Raw genomic sequence first — 19,204 nt, 5'->3', positions numbered from 1 at the left:
CTTCATATCACAATCCCGATCTTCAGCGAAGACGGAAGGCTGTGCGAGCGGCAGAAGCATGCGATTCCTGTCGACAACGAAAAACAAAATGCGACGAGAGCAGACCGCAATGTCATCATTGCAAGGTCAACGGCTTGACATGTACATATAGAGAGTTACCGTTGAAGAAGTCGGAGAAGCAAATAATTGACATCACTGGTAGATTGGAGACGATAAACAGGAGTATTGAAATGCTTATTCAAAAGTCGAAGACGCAGGACGAGAAGATTGATGCGTTATCGAAAGCGTTGCAGCAGAGGCAGCAATATGACATCGACACGGCGCCAACAATAGATGGACACCAGGAAATTGCCTCACAACAGAATGATGGGTCAACCTTTGTCGCCAATTTTCAAGATGATACATTATGGGCCCATCGCAGAGAAGAGAACTCTGATGTGCAGTCCACAACACGACCACAAGCGCTGCCGACAAGTCCTGCTGGCCAAGCAGAGAACCAGAGAGGGAAAATTTCGAACAAGCCTTGCCTGGAGTCCATACTACTGTGACCTTCTGACGAGACGTTCTCAATTGACCCTTCATCAAAGGCTGATCCCTTCCCGGGCCACGGCATCGTGTGTGATTGACGAAGAATTTGGGCGAGCAAGCGTTACGTCACTACGACCTGGGTGAAGGCGAATAAAAGACAAGACAAGATTGGCGGACATGAGGCTGCTCCAAGCCGCCCAGCTGCTAATTCCGGCCGGCACCTGGATGACGAAACATCATCTTCACCACGCAGCGTCTAGCGCATCGGACAGCTTCAGTCATCAACACTGTCGAGTTCAACAATGCTCATGCTGCGCGAGACCATCCAGGTGGTGTGATCCCCCATGGTAGACCCATGCTGGACTTTGAAGCAATTGACCGGTATTTCCTAACCAACATGGATCATGTGTACATCGCGCATTCCATCGACAGGAGCAAAAAGCGATCACGACACGAACCCACTCCAAGGCTTCTGACTTTGTGGCTACACGCTCTCGAGAGGCAAGGAGATATTTTCTCCGGAAGTATGATATCCGAGGTAGGAAAGGGCTATGCAACCCTGAGGTGCGAAAGGAGTCTGCTCTAGGCTGAGTTTCGCACAGATCAATTGTCTGAGTTCCTCGTCCATCGAAAGAGTAAGCCGCTTCTGGATTTGTCGTTTGGCTCATCCTTTTTACTTTAACGAGGCCTGTCGAGTGCGCACGGCGCAGCTTAAACCTTCTCCTTCAAAGCTGAGATCCATGAGACAAAAGAATAAGGGGTCTGAAGGCCCACGAAGCTTTTCTCATCCGTGTTCCTGAGTGTTCCTGAGCTGCACCTTGCATTCAATCCCTCATTATTTGCAGGGGCAGCTGGTTTGGAACTGTAATAAGAGAGACATAATGTGCGAAGAGTATGATTGTCTCCAAGAAAGAGCCTTTCATGCCAGAGAATGCTTGACTCATCCTTTACTAAGATCCTGTGCACGTTGATGACTAGGCCTGAATGGAGGAAATCTCATAACCGTGACGCTGATGTGGTTGGAGGGAATAAAGAAAGCACTGCATTTGTACCTAAGATCGCCACTTATGTCATGCGTGAAGAGTATGAGGTAGGCTCCAGATATCTTGTCGGGTTTAGAGTATACCGTTGACAGATCAGTGCCGACTAGGAAAGTCTTTGCATTAGAGTCCTTAAGAGCTGTACTGTACGCACGCAGGTACAGTATAGTCCTTGAACATATGATCGAAACCCCTCCTTGTGAAGAATTTTCTTTTCTGGCTGCTGAAAACAAAAGTGAAGACGTCCAGCTCGTCAGAGGGTGGTGGGTCTGGCGTCTGGGGAAGCGTCTTCTGACACATTATTAACTATGGCATTCCTAACCGCCGCTCCTATAAACTTGAGGCAGACAGCGGCCATCTTATACGTTACCCTATACATAGCTATATAGCACAAATTGTCCCTCAGAATACGGTGGCGGCACGATCATGACATGTCTAGGTCCAACCAAGTAACCTCGGGGTAGGTTCTATCTGATGAAAAACAATGGGCGACCAATGATATGTAAGGCCTATTTTAAGAATCACAGTAAATACTTAGCCGTGGGGGATGATGATGATATACTTTACCACCCTCTCGGGCGAGCCCCTACGACGCTCACCACTAAATATCGAGGAGTTGCATTCCTGATAATACCGTGGATGTTTGTAAAGCCTGTCCTGAGTCAGGTACAGTGCAGAATCTACATAACTATGGTATTGTACCGTACAGTCTTGTACAGGACCATAGTGTACTGCACCACATCTTAGACATACGGTACAGTCTCTAGGCTACATTCACCCTTAACGTTGTCCCCCACCGTGCTGGAGCTGCACTCGCCTTTCATTGATAAGAGCCTGCAGACGGGCTCCAACTCTACGATGCACCTTATTTTCTCTCTCTTCAAGCTCTGGATCGTGATCTGTTGGCTTCCTTTTTGTCTCTGCTTCGGATATCCAACTGATGAAAACGGAGCTTCACGGCGTTCTCTTAGCCCACTCTGTAATGGGCATGCGGAACTCTGCAGTCGTCGATACAGCAATGTGACCTACGTGACCGCCCACAATAGCCCGTTCAACCAACTCGGTAATCCCGCAAGTAACCAGGCAGCAAGTATCGAAACGCAGCTTGATGATGGCGTGAGGATGCGTACGACGATTACCACAAACTGAGCAAGTAAAGTGCCGTTCGGCTGACACACCGACAGTTCAATTCCAAACTCATTTTCAGGACAATGAGCTCCGTCTCTGTCATACGAGCTGCAAAATCTTGGACGCTGGTCTTCTCGTGGATCTGCTGCGGAGGCTGCGAGTCTGGCTGGCAAACCATCCGAATGAAGTCGTCAGCGTCCTCATGGGTAATGACAACTTCATCGACGTCGGAAACTACACCGCCCCAATAGTCAACTCGGGCTTGATCGATTATGTGTACCACCCACCCGCCGCGAACCTAGATCTCGACGCATGGCCCACCTTAGGGGACATGATTCAGAATAATTCCCGAGTGGTAATGATGTTGGACTACAAGGCCAACTTTACCCATGTGCCCTACATTCTTGATGAATTTCTCGTCATGTGGGAGACGAAATTCTCTCCCACGGACCCATCGTTTCCGTGCACCCCTGAACGACCACCTCATCAGAGCGACGAGGTCCGGCGGACAAAGATGATGCTGATGAACCACAATCTCAACCAAAATTTTTCTATCGAAGGTGTCGAAATTCTCGTCCCTTACTGGACCAAACTGGACCAAACTAACGCGGATCATGGAAACGGTAGTGTCGGTGACGCAGCCCGTCACTGTGAGACCGCCTGGTCTCGATCTCCAAACTTTTTATTGGTTGACTACTATGAGGATGGAAACTACCCTGGGTCGGTGTTTACTGTAGCGACTGAGGCGAACAGTTTAACGTACGCGCACTCCGGTAGCTCTGATCAACTTACGGCTAAGATCACAGACGTGATATTCGTGTATCTTGGCATCGTTCTGATCTTCATGCTGCCATGGAGTTAAACAACCAGATTTTGGGAGCGGGCCATTGCGCTGCTATTGTATACCCGGGGTTTCATCTGTGTAAAGTTAGTCTAGCTTCGATAGATAGATACATCCACAATCTGTTGCGCCCGGCTTCCTGATTGTTTCGTTTTGGTCCATGTTCCCGATATAAACCAGGCACTCTCGGGTGTTGTTGGTCGATGCGCTCAACAACCAATGCTAAATCCTATTGACGAGTGGTGTAGATACCTATCAGAGAGCTATAAGCATTTTGTAAAATTAAAGAATGGGTTACAGTTTGCAGACAACTAAAACATTACATGGCCACATTTCAGACCGAAATCGATCACTGAGAACATGCTGTTGTTGCAAAAATTGACAGTTTCAGATTCCAGAAGAACCCAATAGGTTCTGCAAAACTTCCCGGGCTCTGAAAACCCCAACGTCTTTGATGTTTGGATAATTATTTTGAAAGCCCAGTAAATAAACAACGGCTCCAGACCCAAAGGCGACGACATACTTCTTCAATTGCTTTCTTTCGCTCGAGCTCACAAATGGGTTGTCGGGGAAGCCAAAGTAGTCTTTGAACTCAAGCCAGTTGCATAGCAGGCCGCAGATCATCACTGGAGAAGTAAACTTCATATCCGGCGTCAGGAATGCGCGCTGCTCCAGAAGCTTTGCTTGTTGTCGCTGCTGTGACTCTGTTGTAAAGTCTAACCCTTGACGAGAGAAAATTCCTATGAAGGCGTCTTCTGCCAGTTGTGCCAGTCGTGATCGTTCTTTTTGTCGCTCTGCACGCCTTTGTGCATCTTCACGGCTTTCGGATAGGGAGTTTAGGCGCTCAGCCGCGGCGATAAGCGCGACGACGATAGGTCTCTCAAGACGTGTGCCTGTTGCCAACACAATGTCCTCGACTGTTGGGAGTCCACGTCTCAGTCGGACAGCAAGTTTGTATACTGGCTTGATCAATGATGGCGAGATGCCGTCATACCGAGTTCTCTTGTCTGTGGTACTTGTTTTGTCTGCTTTCGGACTGACACGAAGGCTTTTCACCTGCTGTCGACTGTGGCCTTTGGAATTTGGCCGGTGTTGTTCAAGGGCATCTTCGCTGCCAAAGCTTCGGTGACAATCGTCGCAGTCAAAGCTCGAAGAGTGAGCTGGTGAGTCACGGAGATGCTGTCGAAAGGCGTCATCGCTGCCGAAGCCCCGGTTACAATCATCGCGACGGAACCCGAGAGCATGAGCTGAGGAATCCCGGAGGTGTTGGCGTAATGCCAATACATCGGAAAAAGCACGATCGCAATCGAAGCAATGGTGCATGGTCACTGTCGCCTGCGGATTTTGGTTGAAGGACCTTGACTTTGTATTAGCAGAAGGGCCGGCGTTGCATGACAGCCGAAGGTGTTCATAAATAGGCTGCCTCATAAAAGCTACCTTTCAAGGCAATTGCTGCCGCCAATGGGGAGGTCCCACGTCACCAACTTCTCCAGGTCATGAGGGTGTTTCAAGGCGTCCTTCTCAACCATCATCTTATGCAGCACACACTGCCAAGGACCTTTGCCCACCACTTAGATCTGTGTATGCGTTAGAGCCTGACAAGGAACCTATCCCATCATCTCCTTAGACGCCCTCGTTTAGCACATCCAAAGTTAGCGGCAGTCCCCGGCGGCTGTCAACCCAATAAATAGGCACTCAACGCCCCCTTTCAGAAGCTGGACCTCGCTGGAGGTGGACGTCGATGAGGTGGACGGTGGAATTCGGTGGCACAAGAAGCTGCATGGCGACTGAGCCATCGCGCGACAGATCCATACCTTCCAGGTCCACAAAGATCAAAGTTTTCCTCACTCGACTGACAATACAGTATTCTCGATCAGGTCCTGTACACACACACACACACACAATTTATTACGCCCGGCGGCAAAGCCGAAAGGGCAAGCTAAAGCTAATCTACTAATACATTTCTCAAGATATGCCTTAGTCTCCTTGAAGCCCATACCAAATTAAATCTCCTCTTCGCCATACAGCTTTACTCGCTTGCTATGTACGTCTTTGCGGAGTCTCGTGTTAGTGGACTTACCGTAGCAGTCTGGCTTGAAGGTGATTCTTCAAGTGTTCAGCATCCTATCCTCGGCAGCTGAAGCGTCGCCTGCTTGTGTTGCCACGAGTTGAGATAATAGGGGGGGTCGGAAATAATGATGAAAGAGGGATGTTGGTTTCGTCATGCGGTGTTATCCAGTCGTCCTGTGGCGATTGCAAACCGTATCGTTGCCCGAACGGCCGTGAGATCTGGAGTCCAGGACTTGTCGTCCGTCGGTGACTTTCCGCCTAGGTAGAATGATATGTTGCTCCTGTGAGTTTCTGTGCACTGGAGCATCTCCGTTCGGAACGCCGTCCATTTAGCACATCGAAAGAGAAAGTGTTCGACCGTCTCTCTCGCTTGCCCGCATGCGCATCGATCTGTTGGAGCCGCATTGATGCGATGAAGATAACTGTTTAGTCTCGCCATGCCTGTCCTGAGTTGGGCAAGCACGTTCGCCTCTCCCCATGAAAGACGATCATATAGCCGCCTCGTGTGCTTCCCTGGTAATGCCGTGTCAACTCTCTTCGAATGCGTTCCGACCTTATCTGGTAGGCCTCTAGTGGTGCCTCGCTTGGCTCGGGCGGCGTTAAGCATGGTTGACCTCATCCCTGGTCGTTGTTTCGTCAGTCGGGCCTTCGAACCGGTAGCCTTTTGTGCTTTCTCCTTGGCGATCTTCTTCCACTTGTTGTCGTCATCCACCGGGGTCCACATGACCATCACTGTGTTGCCCTCTCTCCGTAGATGTCTGATGACGTCGTAAATGCGACCAATGTATTCTTGTCCCGACTGCTGGCGTGGTCGCCTCAATGAGAGGACTGCAGCCTTGTTGCTAGTCAGTAGGACGATTCTGCGAAACCGGAGTTGTGGCAACGAGCTCAGGGCTTGCGCCATCGCCGCGAGTTCTCCGGAGTACGGATTCTGTTGTGATCGGGTGCCGATCGTGGTGTAAAAGGTCTTGCGCTTTGGCTTGCTGCGTGCTGACATAGCCAGCTGAGTGGCTCCGCCAACTCCCACCAAGCCGTCCCGTGCCGAGCAACTGACCGCAACGCGCACTGCCGTATCTACCACATCGGCCTTTTCCGCCGTGGTTTCGTCGACGATGGCGTGTATTCGCTTCTCCCAGGGCGCCAGTGTAAACGGATTGATGGTCTCGAGCTCTTCCATCGGTAAGTCTTTGAGTGCCTCTGCCACCTCGTACAGCGGAGAACGATGTTGTCGCCGGAACCTTCGCATCCGTGCCGTCTTTCTGCGAAGTGGGTTGGTGTCCGGTAGTGTATGGACATCCGTCCAGAGCTTAATGATCCTTCGCCAGAACCGATCTTGCACCGGTGCGATGCAGGCTTCGGCTTCCGCGACGCTGGTTGCCACCGTCATAAATGTCCCCACAATCGCTTGTGCTCCGATCCTTTGCACCCGGTTAATCGGTCCTATGAGCTTGTCCTTGAAAGCGTGCATCCAGACGTTGGAGGCATAATCCACCACGGGCACGACCGTGGAAGTGAACAACTGACGCGCCGTGGCCGGCGTCAAGCCTCTCAGCCGTTTCAGCTCGAGAGCGGCCTCGAGACCTTTGGACGCGGCCCGCGCAGCGTGTTCCTTGAATTTGATCTTGGCATCCATAATCACTCCGAGGATCTTGGTGTGGTTTTTCGGCTGGACATTTTGTCCCTTGATCTTGAAAGGCTCTGAATCGGACTTGTAATATTTCCGGGTGAAGTGTATGATGGCCGTCTTCTCCGCCTCGAACGTCGCAGCGCTCCGTCTTTCCCAGTCCAGAGCGTCCTGGATGATAGCTTCGATGCCTTGACGGTTGCTCTGTGCGGTGGGCCCGGTGACCCATGCTGTGAAGTCGTCGACGAACGCTATGGCTCCTCCATGGCTGTCAATGTGTCGTTGAACCAGGTCGGCGTTAAAAAAGAGAAAGAGGGCGGGAGATAAAGGGGAGCCTTGAGTTGTTTCTGAACAGCACGTGACGAGGTAGCGTGTATGCCTAGTAGGCATACACGCCACGATGGAGTCTGTGGCTTGGCTGCCTAGATAGGCAGACCAAGCCTACGAGTATATAAGTACCTAGAAGCTCATAGGTTAATAGGATACACTTGAAGAATCACATTAACAAGTCCTTGCGGCAAGCCGGCCTGTGGTAGACTTCGAACCTCGGAGGGTTGCCCATTGATCTGGATCGTTGCTGTGCGTTCGGAGCAGAAGGCCTCTACCCACCGCAGGACTTTCTCCGGTATACCTCGCGCCTTCATCCTCTGGATCAATCTTTCTTTACAAACCCCATTGTAGGCCCCTTTCACGTCAAAGCTGATCAAGCTCAGAATGTTCCTGCCTCGCCAAGCAGTGAGGATCTGTTCTTGCAGCAGCAGGAGGGCCTGTTCGGCGGATCGCTGTTTCCGCGCCCCAAAGTGGTTGGTCGGGAGGAGACCATAGGTCTCGACCACGTAGGAAATCCTCTCCGCCATGACTGATTCCAGTATCTTGCCCAAAGTCGCCAGGAGGGAGATCGGTCTCCACGTCTTGGCGAGCGTATAATTGTCCTTGCCAGGCTTCTTCAATGGTATGATCTTCGCATGCTTCCACTGACTAGGCAGTGTTCCCTCGTCGAGAGATGCTCGAAAGAGCGCTAGCACGTGATGCTTGACCGCGGGCCACACCTGCTTCCAGACCACTGCCGGGAGGCCGTCCTCCCCGGGTGCCTTCCACGACTTGGTGGCCCACAGTTGTCGCTCCACTTCTTCCATGGTGATCGTGGGCATGGGAACGGGGGCTCTCTGTGGTCGGGAGCCTTCGTCTTCGATGTCATCTGGTAGAGGAGGAAAGAAGGTGCTCAGCAGCTCCTCTGCCTGTCCCTCCTGGTTGGTTGTGATGGTTCCATCCTGTCTCACTAGTTGTGGGACTCTCCCAAACGCGCTTTCGTCACCCGATTTGAGGTACTTCGCTGCCTTCCAGATGTTGTCATTGTCCGCGAGAAATTCGTTCCAGTGTTTCTTCTTTTGTTGTCGGATGGCGTCGTGGTATTGTTTTGCCGCTGCTTTGGCGGTTTCCTCCAGGCTGGCGATAGTCTGCCCTGCCCGACGCTCGCTCCGAGCACGGTTTCTCCAGTAGGTGTAGATGCGCCTCAACTGTGTCAAATCAGACGTCCACCACCGCTTCGCGTATGGCCATGGCCGAGCCTTCGGTGTTAGAGCGTGTACTGCCTCCAACTCCGCCGACATGAGTGTATCGGTCTGTTGCTGTACTGTTCCTTCTGACGCCCTCACACCCAGTGTCTGTGTGATTCTGGTATTGATGTCCTTCCATGGTGCATTTTTGAGCAGCAACCGCTCCTGTGGCTTTGGTGTTGGGACCGAGACGTCAAATTCCGTCTCTATCGCACGGTGGTCAGACCCATGCTCGGTCCCGTGGATCGCGCACTTAATGGTTGATGCCGCCAGTTCTTCGGAAGCGAGGACCAGGTCAATTGTAGTTTCGTATTCTCCTCCGCGCCACGTCTTCGTCCCACGTGGGAGCAAGCTACTCAGAGCGAGGTCGCTAATCAGATCGATGATCCGATCGCCTTCGCCCTGCCTCTCCAGAGAAACGTCGTCTCCTCCCCAGAGTTGGTCATGTCGATTGAAATCTCCCGCAATCACCACCTCAACCACCGCGCCTGTGTCCCTCCTCACACCAGCCACAGCCTTGCGCAGGCTGTCACATGTCTCCCGAAGAGCCTGCCGGTCTTCTCTCGGTACGTAGACCGATACCACCAGCATCTGCCGGTCTGGGAGTCTGACCACTGCTGCCGTCATGTCCGGGCACTCAATCCGTACCTGCTCCGCTTCCACCTCTTTGTTGACCCATAACATGCTTCGGATTGGCCATCTCCCTTCTCTCCATACAGAGGGGACCATCTTGGTCCATCGGTGGTGACTCATAGGTGTCGTCAACAGTCGGCCCTGGATCCTCCTTGCATGGGGCTCCTGGATCGCCAGGACCGCTGCACTTCTTATCTCCTCGTCATTCATCAGGCTGTCATGTACCTCGGCTTGTTTTCTCACATTAAGCTGGATCATACGAAATGCTTTACTCATGTCGGGATGGGTAGAGCATCCGGCAGTTTCGGCTGAACGATTCGTGGGGTCCTCCACACGGGACACACTTCAAGACGAGCTCGGTGCATTCACGATGGCGATGACCTCCGTTGGCGCATCTTGCGCATCTCTGAGCGTTCTTACACTGGAAGGCCTTATGCCCAAGCTCTTGACAATTAAAGCATTGCTCTGGCCGCGGCCGTCGTTCGAACACCCCCGTATAGCCGGATTCCCCCGCGACATGGAAGAAACCCTCCCGCAGAAGGCGACTGGCCTCGCTGCCTTTCGTCAGGTATACCACCATGGACCCATATGCTTTGGCGACGTTCTTCTTGCTCAGCCATGCCACCTTGGCCACCGTGGTTTCGTTCTCTCGGCCAAAAGCCTCTGCTGCTCCCGTCCGGATTTCTCCATGTTCGTCCAGGACCGCCAGTCGGTTGACATTATCCACCTTGATTGGGTAGAGTTCGTCTCTCAGCACTCTGATGCCGGCTGCGATCTTCGTCTCTGCCGCTTGCCTGATCATCTGTTGTTCAGACTCATCCCTGCAGGCGATTCGAACTCGGTTCGTGTTCCTGGCATCTCTGGTCACTGCTCGGCAGCGCCAGTTGTTTTGTCCATTCGTGGCTCGCATCTCTTTTTCCACCGCCGCTCTGATCGCGCCGGATGAAGTCTTCTCGGTGTCTTCTTCCGCCACTCTCGAGGTGTCGACCACGCAGTATAGTGCATCCGTCATGGTCAGGGGATCGAGGACTCGTCTTGTGTCGTGCTTATTGGTGGAGGCCGTCACGTTCTGTGTCAGTTGCGTGGGTCCTGCTCTGTTTGGGTATCCCGCTACAGATGCCCAGGATCGCGCAGGAGGAGGACACGCGGTGATGGTGCGGACTTGTGCCTGTAGGGAATGGACTTGCTCCTGTAGTTCGGCATTTTGTCTCGTGAGGTTCTGCTGTTCTTCTTTAACGTCTGTCAGGTCAGCTCGGATGATCTCGATGGTGTCGTTCTGCTTCTCGATGAGGTTGGTCTGCCGAGTGATGGTCTCCTTAAGGGTCAGGATGAGCCCCACGAGCTCGTCGCGTCTTGTCCCTGTTCTCTCTCTTCCGCTGGCCAACTCGAACCTGGGGCTCTCTTCACCGCCCGTGAAGATGGCGTTGTCGTTCGCTTGTTTTGCATACTCCCTGGTGACCCTCTTGGGTTCCGCTCGCGGTGGTGTCCACAATCCATCTTCCTCAGCCGCCACCGAGATTGTCTCCAGATCTGACTCATCTCCTCTACTCTGTTGAAGCGCCTTAGCACTCGGCTTTCTCGCTCTGTTCGAGGGTGCTCGTTGTCGCTTTGGTGTCACCGGCGCTGCTGCACTGCGCGTGGTCGGCATCTTCCAATCGGGAGCTGCCGACGCTAGCACGCGTCGGCCGCGTCAAGTTTCGGGGTCTCCCACGACGCGTCTGATGCACGTCACAGTATGCTTGTGTCTAGTATCCCGACAAATACAGTGATGATTGGACCTTCCTTATTTCGTAAGGGCCTTACCACAGATCTCTGGAGATACAGTCGCGTGCACAATTCTATCGCTCTACAGTAATCGATTTTTTTTTTTCAGGTCCTGTACAGAGGCATGCAAAACCGGTTTCCACCCAAAACATAAGAAAGTAGTTTTTTTTTTCTCGACCTGTGGAAACTACGCAAGGATGATCATTCGCTGCGACTTTCGCGGTGGTGGGGCACTGGCAGCCAACCAGGTCTGGATTAGTATTCAGGTTACAGGACATAATATTGCAACGTATTCATTGCTCCAGTCAGACGGGGTTGACATTGAAGAGTCGATTGTCTTGACCATTACCATTGTATGGAGCGAAATTCAGAGTCGCCACGCCTAAGCATGGTACAAGTTGTACCGCTGACGTCAGAATACTTTAAGTATCGCTCACACCTCTCCTTCGTCCAGATAGCGGATAATGACGACACGACCGGAGTCGGTTCCTATCGCGATATACTTCGCAAAACATGTCCAGCGTCCCGGGCGATATTCAGGAGGCAGCCACAAGATCCTCTCAGAATTCCGGACTATCCATCGGTTAGTGATACCTAAGCTGCTACGCACACTTCTATTGGCCGATAATGGTTGACTAGCCAATCGTGATGGTCGTGCTTGTGATGGCAGAGTCAGAGGATAGCCGTTAATCCAAATGTTCGAGTTAGCACCATTAAATTTGATTTCGTTTTGATGAGTTCCTGAATGGTGGCATGCTACTCCTGTCGCGTTAATAGTATCCCATATCCGCACCATCTTGTCCCAGGAGCCCGATGCCACGAGTGATCCGTCGGGTGAGAACACCACACTGTTGACCCAGTCGGAATGGCCTTCAAGCTGATGTCGACACTGACCCGTCTGAACATCCCATATCCGCACCGTCTTGTCCCAGGAGCCCGATGCCACGAGTGATCCGTCGGGTGAGAACACCACGCTGGTGACCTCGTCACAATGGCCTTCGAGCTGATGTCGACACTGACCCGTCTGAACATCCCATATCCGCACCGTCTTGTCCCGAGAGCCCGATGCCACTAGTGATCCATCGGGCGAGAACATCACGCTGGTGACCCCGTCACAATGGCCTTCAAGCTGATGTCGACACTGACCCGTCTGAACATCCCACACTCGCACTGTCTTGTCGTAGGAGCCCGATACCACGAGTGATCCGTCGTGTGAGAACGCCACGCTGGTGACCGAATGAGAATGGCCTTCAAGTTGATGTCGACACTGACCCGTCTGCACATCCCATATCCGCACCGTGTTATCGTAGGAGCCCGATGCCATGAGTGATCCGTCAGGTGAGAACACCGCGCTGATGACCGCGTCGGAATGACCTTCATATGTTTGTAGACATGAACTCCATTGCTTAGGTATGTCGCTCAGGACTTCGACACCGCTGTATTTTTGTTCAGGGAAGATTTGGCGAGTGATGCTTTGTGAGGGGCTAAAATGCAAAGCGGCGCCATAAACTTGGGGGGGCGCCTGCGTAATGACGAAATGATAAGTGAGAATGAATCGTCGAGCGTCGTCAATAAAGGCCGCGAAATAGCTATCAACTTCGGCCGCAATAGATCTTAAGCTACCGATCATGCTGATACTCTCCGACATATACCCAAGAAGGCTGAGGCACTCCAGCCAATGGAGAAAGTGTTTACGGAGGAAGATGTCCACTTGATCTCCATCGTGGATCTTTCGTCCACTAGCTTGCACATGGTGAATCCAGTAGCGACACGCGTACTGAACATGCGGAGGAATATGTCTCTCGATAGTAGTACGCTCAATCGATTCTTGAAGCGCCCCAGGCTGCTGGAGTTGGCAGAGATCCTTCCGTAACCCGTCAGAGCTCCGAAGGACAATGAGGCATCGGTCAGCTAGCTCTCCATGTGTCGAGCATTCATCGATCGTCATCTGTTGCCCTGAGTCGCCATGGCTTTTCTTCACCAGGAATTCGCGAAAGGAGAGATGGAGAAGGCGAATGGGTGCGTCAGGGTCGGCGGGCACCCAGAGCACAGAATGGAGAGATTGGAGAAGTTCGTTCACATCAGGGAGCGGCACATTGAGTAACTTGGTGACAGATACAGCAGAGAGAGGGTTCGCAAGAAGGACAATCGATCCGACAATACTACGAAAACTTTGGCGGATATCGTTGATTTCTTCATCATCTTCACCGGTGAGTATCTGGCCGAGAATGGGGAGATAGGTTCGCTCTAATTGGGACCTTTCTCCCACCGGCTGACGCAATATCTTTTCCAACCGCTTAACGGGGTTACCTTTTAACTCTCCGATAAACCGGCATATGGTGGCAGCAACGATAAAAAGTGGCACCGAAAGTCGAGTTAGGTCGGCCAATACGTCCGTGCCGGGCCAAGAGGGATCCAATGATTGGAATGCAGTGGCAAGAGAGCCATGAATTTTTCGGATAAGCGTAAATTCATGCCGAAGATACATGGAGATATCATGTTTGATAATGGAGGGCGGAATTTCGTGTAGAATGACGTCTCGATGGCTACCCTCATTTAGCTGCGTGAATCCAAGACGAATTGGTAATTTAGGCCGGCTCGTCAGGAAGACCCGTAAGCGGATCGTGCCTAGCTCTCGCAGGCGAGCCAGAAGAGCGATGATGGTGCGTATATCTCCCTCTCTCTCGCATTCGTCGAGAGCGTCGATGACAATGATCAGCTTCGTTGCCGGCATGGGTTGGAGAGACGCGAGGGGCTGAAAGATTAAGTGGTCAAATTGCTCCTTGAGCGTCCGGCTCGTGATACCCGGATCAACTTCGATTGCTTGCTGAACATACTCCTGTAATGCGGATTCCTGACAAATCAGGTCGCCCGCAATCGTCGAGAAGAACAGACTCGCATTTCCACGGTCGGCTTCGCCTCGTTTGAAGAAGAAACTGGCCCCCAGCTGACTTCGGTCAAAGAATGTTTGTGCCACCGTGCGAGAGATGGTCGATTTCCCCGTACCGGCCATGCCACTGAGCCAAAAGATAGGCTCGCTTCGGTCTTGATTGGACCAGTCATCAATGGATTGGAGGAGGTCGACTCGAGTACCTGGGAGGCATCGCGCGTCGAGTTCATCTTGATAGGAATTAAAGGCCGCACCAATCGCCACAGGGAGCTTCAGGTCCACCTTCGTTGAGAGCCTGTCGAGTTTTCTTTCGATCCTGTCGATGCCGTTCCGAACCAATTCAAGAGATTGTAGCTGCGTTTCAATTTTTTGGACAACATCTCGATCGCAATTGTTCGCTTCAATATCGGCCCGACTCGCTATCTTGTAACAATTGTCCTGGAACTGCAAAATATCCTCGACGTGCCAAAAAGCTTTGAATCCACGAGCCATGCTTCCTTGTTGATAGATCCGGATCGCTTGGGCCAGGAATCGAAGGATCATCGCGTGAAACTCCAGAAGGCATGCCGCAAAGTTCTGACGTGCTGGCGTATCTGCCAACCTAGCCAAAAAGGCCATGTACACACGCAAGCGGTTTGACAGGTAGAGAGCAGTTTCGACTCCAAGAACAAGGGCCGCCGTCTGGTTATGTTCAGAGGTGGCCACCTGCGCCTCGTTAGCGTGTGAATGTTACTCATGAGGTTGAAGACCCTCGCTTTCTTGCATACTCACCTCGAGCAAAAGACGAATGCCCGCCCACGGCAGCCCGACATGCACAGGATCAGTACTAGCAGCCAAGTCCCCGACATCCTTGAACCGGTCCAACCATGCCACAATCTTATCCACCTCTTCCCGCACGACAATCGTACGGCCGCGGAATGTCGTTGTCCATCTCTTCGCTTGGCTGATCGCTTGTGCCTGTTGTGTGGCGGTGAATGTACTCCGAATCACGGAATCAATGTCACCAGTCAAGGACACGAGGTGTGGGCGAATTATGTCCTGATCTTGCTGCGATAACAGTGAGAGTACGCGGTCTTCGAAGGGCAACTGAGTAGAGCTTGGCGGTGGGTTTGGGACCAGGACTGCGGATGACGGCGGGAGGGGCACGATCGGGTCGGAGCGGCGGAACCAGCGACGCACGGCCTCGCGTCTACTTTTTGGCGGTGCAATCGACATTCCAGATCATCAGGGGGATCGAATAGCGAGTCAAACAGATGCTGTAGATCGAGAGTAGGTATAACGAAGAAGCGTTGTGTTTCCAAGAGGAGACAGAGCTTAGGCTGGGGCATCGGATGCGCGAGAAGGTCGACAACAGCTGAGGCTGTGGCTGAGCATTAGCTATAGCATAGCCACAGTTGGATGGCAAAATTATCACGTGATAGGCGTCGCCAAGAAAGGCTGCACGTGACGGTCTCGTGACGATTCAGGAAGTGAAACCACCCTCACTCTGGAATTGTCCAATTTCACATATCGTCGGGACCCGAATCGTCGAGAGAAATGGAACAGCCTGCTACTGTAATGTGTGCTGAATTCGCTTCATGAAATGGTGCAGCCTGTCTGCCAGGCTTTGAAAAGATTCTCTCTCTCTCTGAAATCATCTCAATCTTCCTGTAGGCAGAAGTTTGATGGGAAGCCTGCTCCAATGCTTACAACCGGGGTGCGGTGACTATGGCACCAAACATCTCAGCCTCACAGCGGATGGAGATTCGAGGAATGATAGAAGAGACTTCACTGACAAACCACCAGATAGCAGATGTGGCCGATTTTCAGTTCTCGGACAGTCAGTGCGTACCGCACAAACCTCAACGCTTTGGCAGTACAAAAGCGCCGTACAATGGGTATGGCGGACGTCCGCGTTCTATGACCGATCCGATGCTCAAAGCACTCCTCACCCTCCTCGGCCAGAAACCCTGTCTGCAGCAGGATGAGATGGCCATCTTCCTATTCGACAACTTTGGCGAAACGCTCTCCACATCTACCATAGGCCGGGCTCTGAGGAAGGCTGGTTGGTCAAAAAAGGTGGCTCGTAGAATAGCGATGGAGCAATGTCCAGATCTGCGTGATATGTATCTCCACGATCTATCCTCATTTGATAAGGATCACCTCGTGTACGTGGACGAGACTGGCTGCGATAACACCGCGGGCTTTCGTCGAACTGGCTGGTCTCCCTTGGGAGTGACACCTGTCCAGATTGCTCGGTTTCAGCGAGGCCAACGATATCCTGCCGGCCTTCACCTGTGACGGAGTTTTGTATGCCCACATTTACCAAGGCACCACTGATGGCGCTGTCTTCGAGGCGTTCCTGGAACAACTCCTCCCTCGTTGTGGCAGGTGGCCTGAACCACGCTCGGTACTTGTAATGGACAATGCAGCACTTCATCGCGGGCCACGGGTTCAGGAGATGTGTGATGAAGCAGGCGTGAAGTTGCTTTATCTTTCCCCATATTCACCAGACCTGAATCCTGTGGAAGAGTGGTTTGCACAGTTGAAAGCATTTATAAAGAAAAATTTCCACTTGTACCTCGAGAATCCAGGCCAAGACTTCGGTCAGTTCCTGCAGTGGTGTGTTGATATCGTCGGAGCTGACCAGAAGGCCGCAGAGGGTCACTTTCGACATGCGGGATGGAAGATCGAGGCATAGAAGGTCGTAGAGCAATCCGAAGAATATAAATCCCGCGCGGGTCCAAACACTTAATAAGGATAAGGTCCCATGTTCTTAGATTCATTACAGTATAGTACAGGCTTACGCTTCGACGACCATAGAAACCTGTCCTAGCCGACTTTGCTGGCACACATAATAATTCCTGCTTGATCAAGCTGCAACGATATTTTTCACACCGCTCTTATTGTGAGTATCAAGCCTTATTTCGCAGCACATTAGCTCATCATAAGGAAATTTCCAGCCTTAAAACGCCCAAAACTAGGGTATCTCTTGAGAGGAAGCCCTTTTCCGTAAAACCCTTCTTCGTTGAGCCGAACTTGATTATATTCCCAGCAAGAGGCTTTATCTCTCCGCTGGCGGGCTGAGATCGTTTTACACTTCGTCCCAAAACCTGGGTGATGTGAATCAAGCCAAAACAAGTTACAGGGTACAAGAAATACATACTCTGTTGGGGCTCTGAAATTCTATCTGTCGTTTGTCATCCTTCTCCGAGTACGGATCCCTATTAGCTCGTGGGAATGCGGCTGAGTCCTTATGCTGTTTATGGACTTGTAAGGGTTTGGAAAATGTTTCCCCCCTGAAGGCTTTGCCAGGGTCTTTTCTCCCTCTCTTCCGCTTCCCTTTTTTCCTCGCTCTTCTGCTTTCGAGCGATTCTCACCAGGCCACTACCAATGCCTAAACAATAGCGGTGTTTTACATTCTTACCGGTCTTATTTCTAGCCCATTCAAGTTTGAGATTATGGGCCACCTCAAATGCTTTTGCAGCGGCGACTGTGTTCGCAGCGATCCCATAAAAGGTCCATTCAATGGATGTCAGACGGCGCGTGGAGAAACTTTTGCACTCGAAGAAGATACCCATCGCGCGGGCGACGTCGAGAACCCAAGTTTGGCTGATAATTCTTTTTTCATCATCTTTAGTACTGGTGATCTCAACCACAGACTGCCCTCCTAGGGCAGCGTAGTCGTCATTGTCGATAGCTGACTCCAGTAGATCAGACTGCGTTACGTCGTACTGAGCCATAAGCCGACTGGCCATACGCCACGCAGCGTGGGCCTCTGCCTCTAGAGTGGTTGGATGTCTGGCTCTCTGTAAGCACTTACTGACTGGGTCTAGTATTCGTTGCTCGACGGCGCCGTCATTGTGTACCTGCTCCTCGATGGCCAGTTCGCGTACCTTGGCGATTTGTGAGGAACCAGGGGTGGGCGAGGTCCCGGCATGGCTGCCTGTGCTGGACATCTCGATCTTTCTTATCGATCAAAGGATGAGAACATAAGGATTGCAGTTTAAAGAACAAGGTCTGCGCAGCATTAATACAGTACTGTGCCTATTTCAACGATCGATATAACTGAGAACCTGGTTCATCGTTGCAGTATATGCGCCGAGACCAATAGTTCAATCATTTAAATGTTGCTTAATCGCTGGAAGGGGTGTCAGAATGACCACGAGTATCGCATGAACTCCTCGGTCAACCAATGGTTTTGGAGCCGGTCCTGGTATGTTCCAATGCTTACCCCCTCGGAATCTGTGGACATGTGAAAGCGCTGCACACCAATTGGCGGGTACGGATCCAGAAAAATGCGGGCCCTCTCATCTGCTTCGGGTTTCCTGCAGGAGCACAAGTAAACTTCGTTTGAGCTCTAGCGGATGCATCACGCGTAATGCAGGCTAATGCAGACCACTTGATAGGTGAAGAGTTCGGTTCAAAAGTAGGTACGCTACTGTGTTGTCAGAACAGAACACCCCAGAACCATTTATTGGAAGACGTGGGATAGAAATCGTCCCAATTCTAGAGGGCAATGAGTACGCGAGCTGTGAATTTTCAAAACCAATTGCTGTATAGATATACATTACTGTATATTGTAAGGGTTACATGACGTTTGTTACAATTGGTAGTCGAAGATTGGAACGTTTAAGCGGTAAGACTGGATCCGTCTTCCTCACACTGTCACCAATTCGGCATGATGTTTTTGTTAACACGCCCATCTATCTCGGAGGTTAGCTTGATTTCCAACTACACAATATTGCATGAACTGATGTTTTTGTTTTCGAATGTGTTCTGTGGATATTTCGCTTACCGTGGCACAATCCGAGATCCTGATCTACCCTTGCACTTCTAACTCTTAATCGGTACGGACGACCTCGTCGGAGTGAGAACTTTGAGCTAATGACGTTTCCCTTAATTGGACGTTGGTTTGTGTATTCGAGGTTTGGTGCAGAATGGTCATGGCGCATTGAAGAGTAGCTTGGCTCTCCGCGAGCGTCGTTTCCAGAAAAGCAACGTACGAGGATAAATGCGAGTTTCGAGTGCGTTCTTGGTTGAGCCGGATCAAGCACCACTGAAGATCACAATTTGCTTTGGACAAATGGGACATCAAGGCGTTACAGCTCCCACAGTCAGATGGTGTCTCGGACATTTCGGCTACGTGGA

General features: G+C 51.6%; 4 protein-coding genes across 4 annotated transcripts; 2 read left to right on the top strand and 2 right to left on the bottom strand.

The window, feature by feature from the left end:
• PV06_11167 (uncharacterized protein) lies at positions 1–2,053 on the top strand (the record flags this gene model as incomplete). The annotated part of the gene is made up of 2 exons (XM_016412795.1): positions 1–1,618; positions 1,669–2,053. A coding segment is annotated over one exon (548 nt), but the record flags the coding sequence as incomplete, so codon positions are not given.
• A 373-nt stretch (positions 2,054–2,426) lies between these two features.
• PV06_11166 (uncharacterized protein) lies at positions 2,427–3,558 on the top strand (the record flags this gene model as incomplete). Its single annotated transcript, XM_016412794.1, has 2 exons — positions 2,427–2,694; positions 2,753–3,558. 2 exons carry the CDS (start codon positions 2,427–2,429, stop codon positions 3,556–3,558), a joined length of 1,074 nt encoding a protein of 357 aa, XP_016256870.1.
• Positions 3,559–3,722: 164 nt separating this feature from the next.
• Positions 3,723–4,860, bottom strand: PV06_11165 (uncharacterized protein; the record flags this gene model as incomplete). Its single annotated transcript, XM_016412793.1, has 1 exon — positions 3,723–4,860. The coding sequence occupies one exon, from the start codon at positions 4,858–4,860 to the stop codon at positions 3,925–3,927; it is 936 nt and encodes a 311-aa protein (XP_016256869.1). The 3' UTR covers positions 3,723–3,924.
• Positions 4,861–11,617: 6,757 nt separating this feature from the next.
• Positions 11,618–16,734, bottom strand: PV06_11164 (uncharacterized protein; the record flags this gene model as incomplete). The annotated part of the gene is made up of 2 exons (XM_016412792.1): positions 14,846–16,734; positions 11,618–14,779 (listed from the first exon to the last, which is right to left on the bottom strand). Exons 1-2 carry the CDS (start codon positions 15,287–15,289, stop codon positions 11,618–11,620), a joined length of 3,606 nt encoding a protein of 1,201 aa, XP_016256868.1. The 5' UTR covers positions 15,290–16,734.
• Between the last annotated feature and the right edge of the window lie 2,470 nt (positions 16,735–19,204).

The sequence above is a fragment of the Exophiala oligosperma genome, assembly GCF_000835515.1.
Source record: "Exophiala oligosperma strain CBS 72588 unplaced genomic scaffold supercont1.20, whole genome shotgun sequence".
NCBI classification, from domain to species: Eukaryota; Fungi; Ascomycota; class Eurotiomycetes; order Chaetothyriales; family Herpotrichiellaceae; genus Exophiala; species Exophiala oligosperma.
Note: the sequence above shows the minus strand (reverse complement) of the source record. Positions and strands in the feature narration are given on the sequence as shown.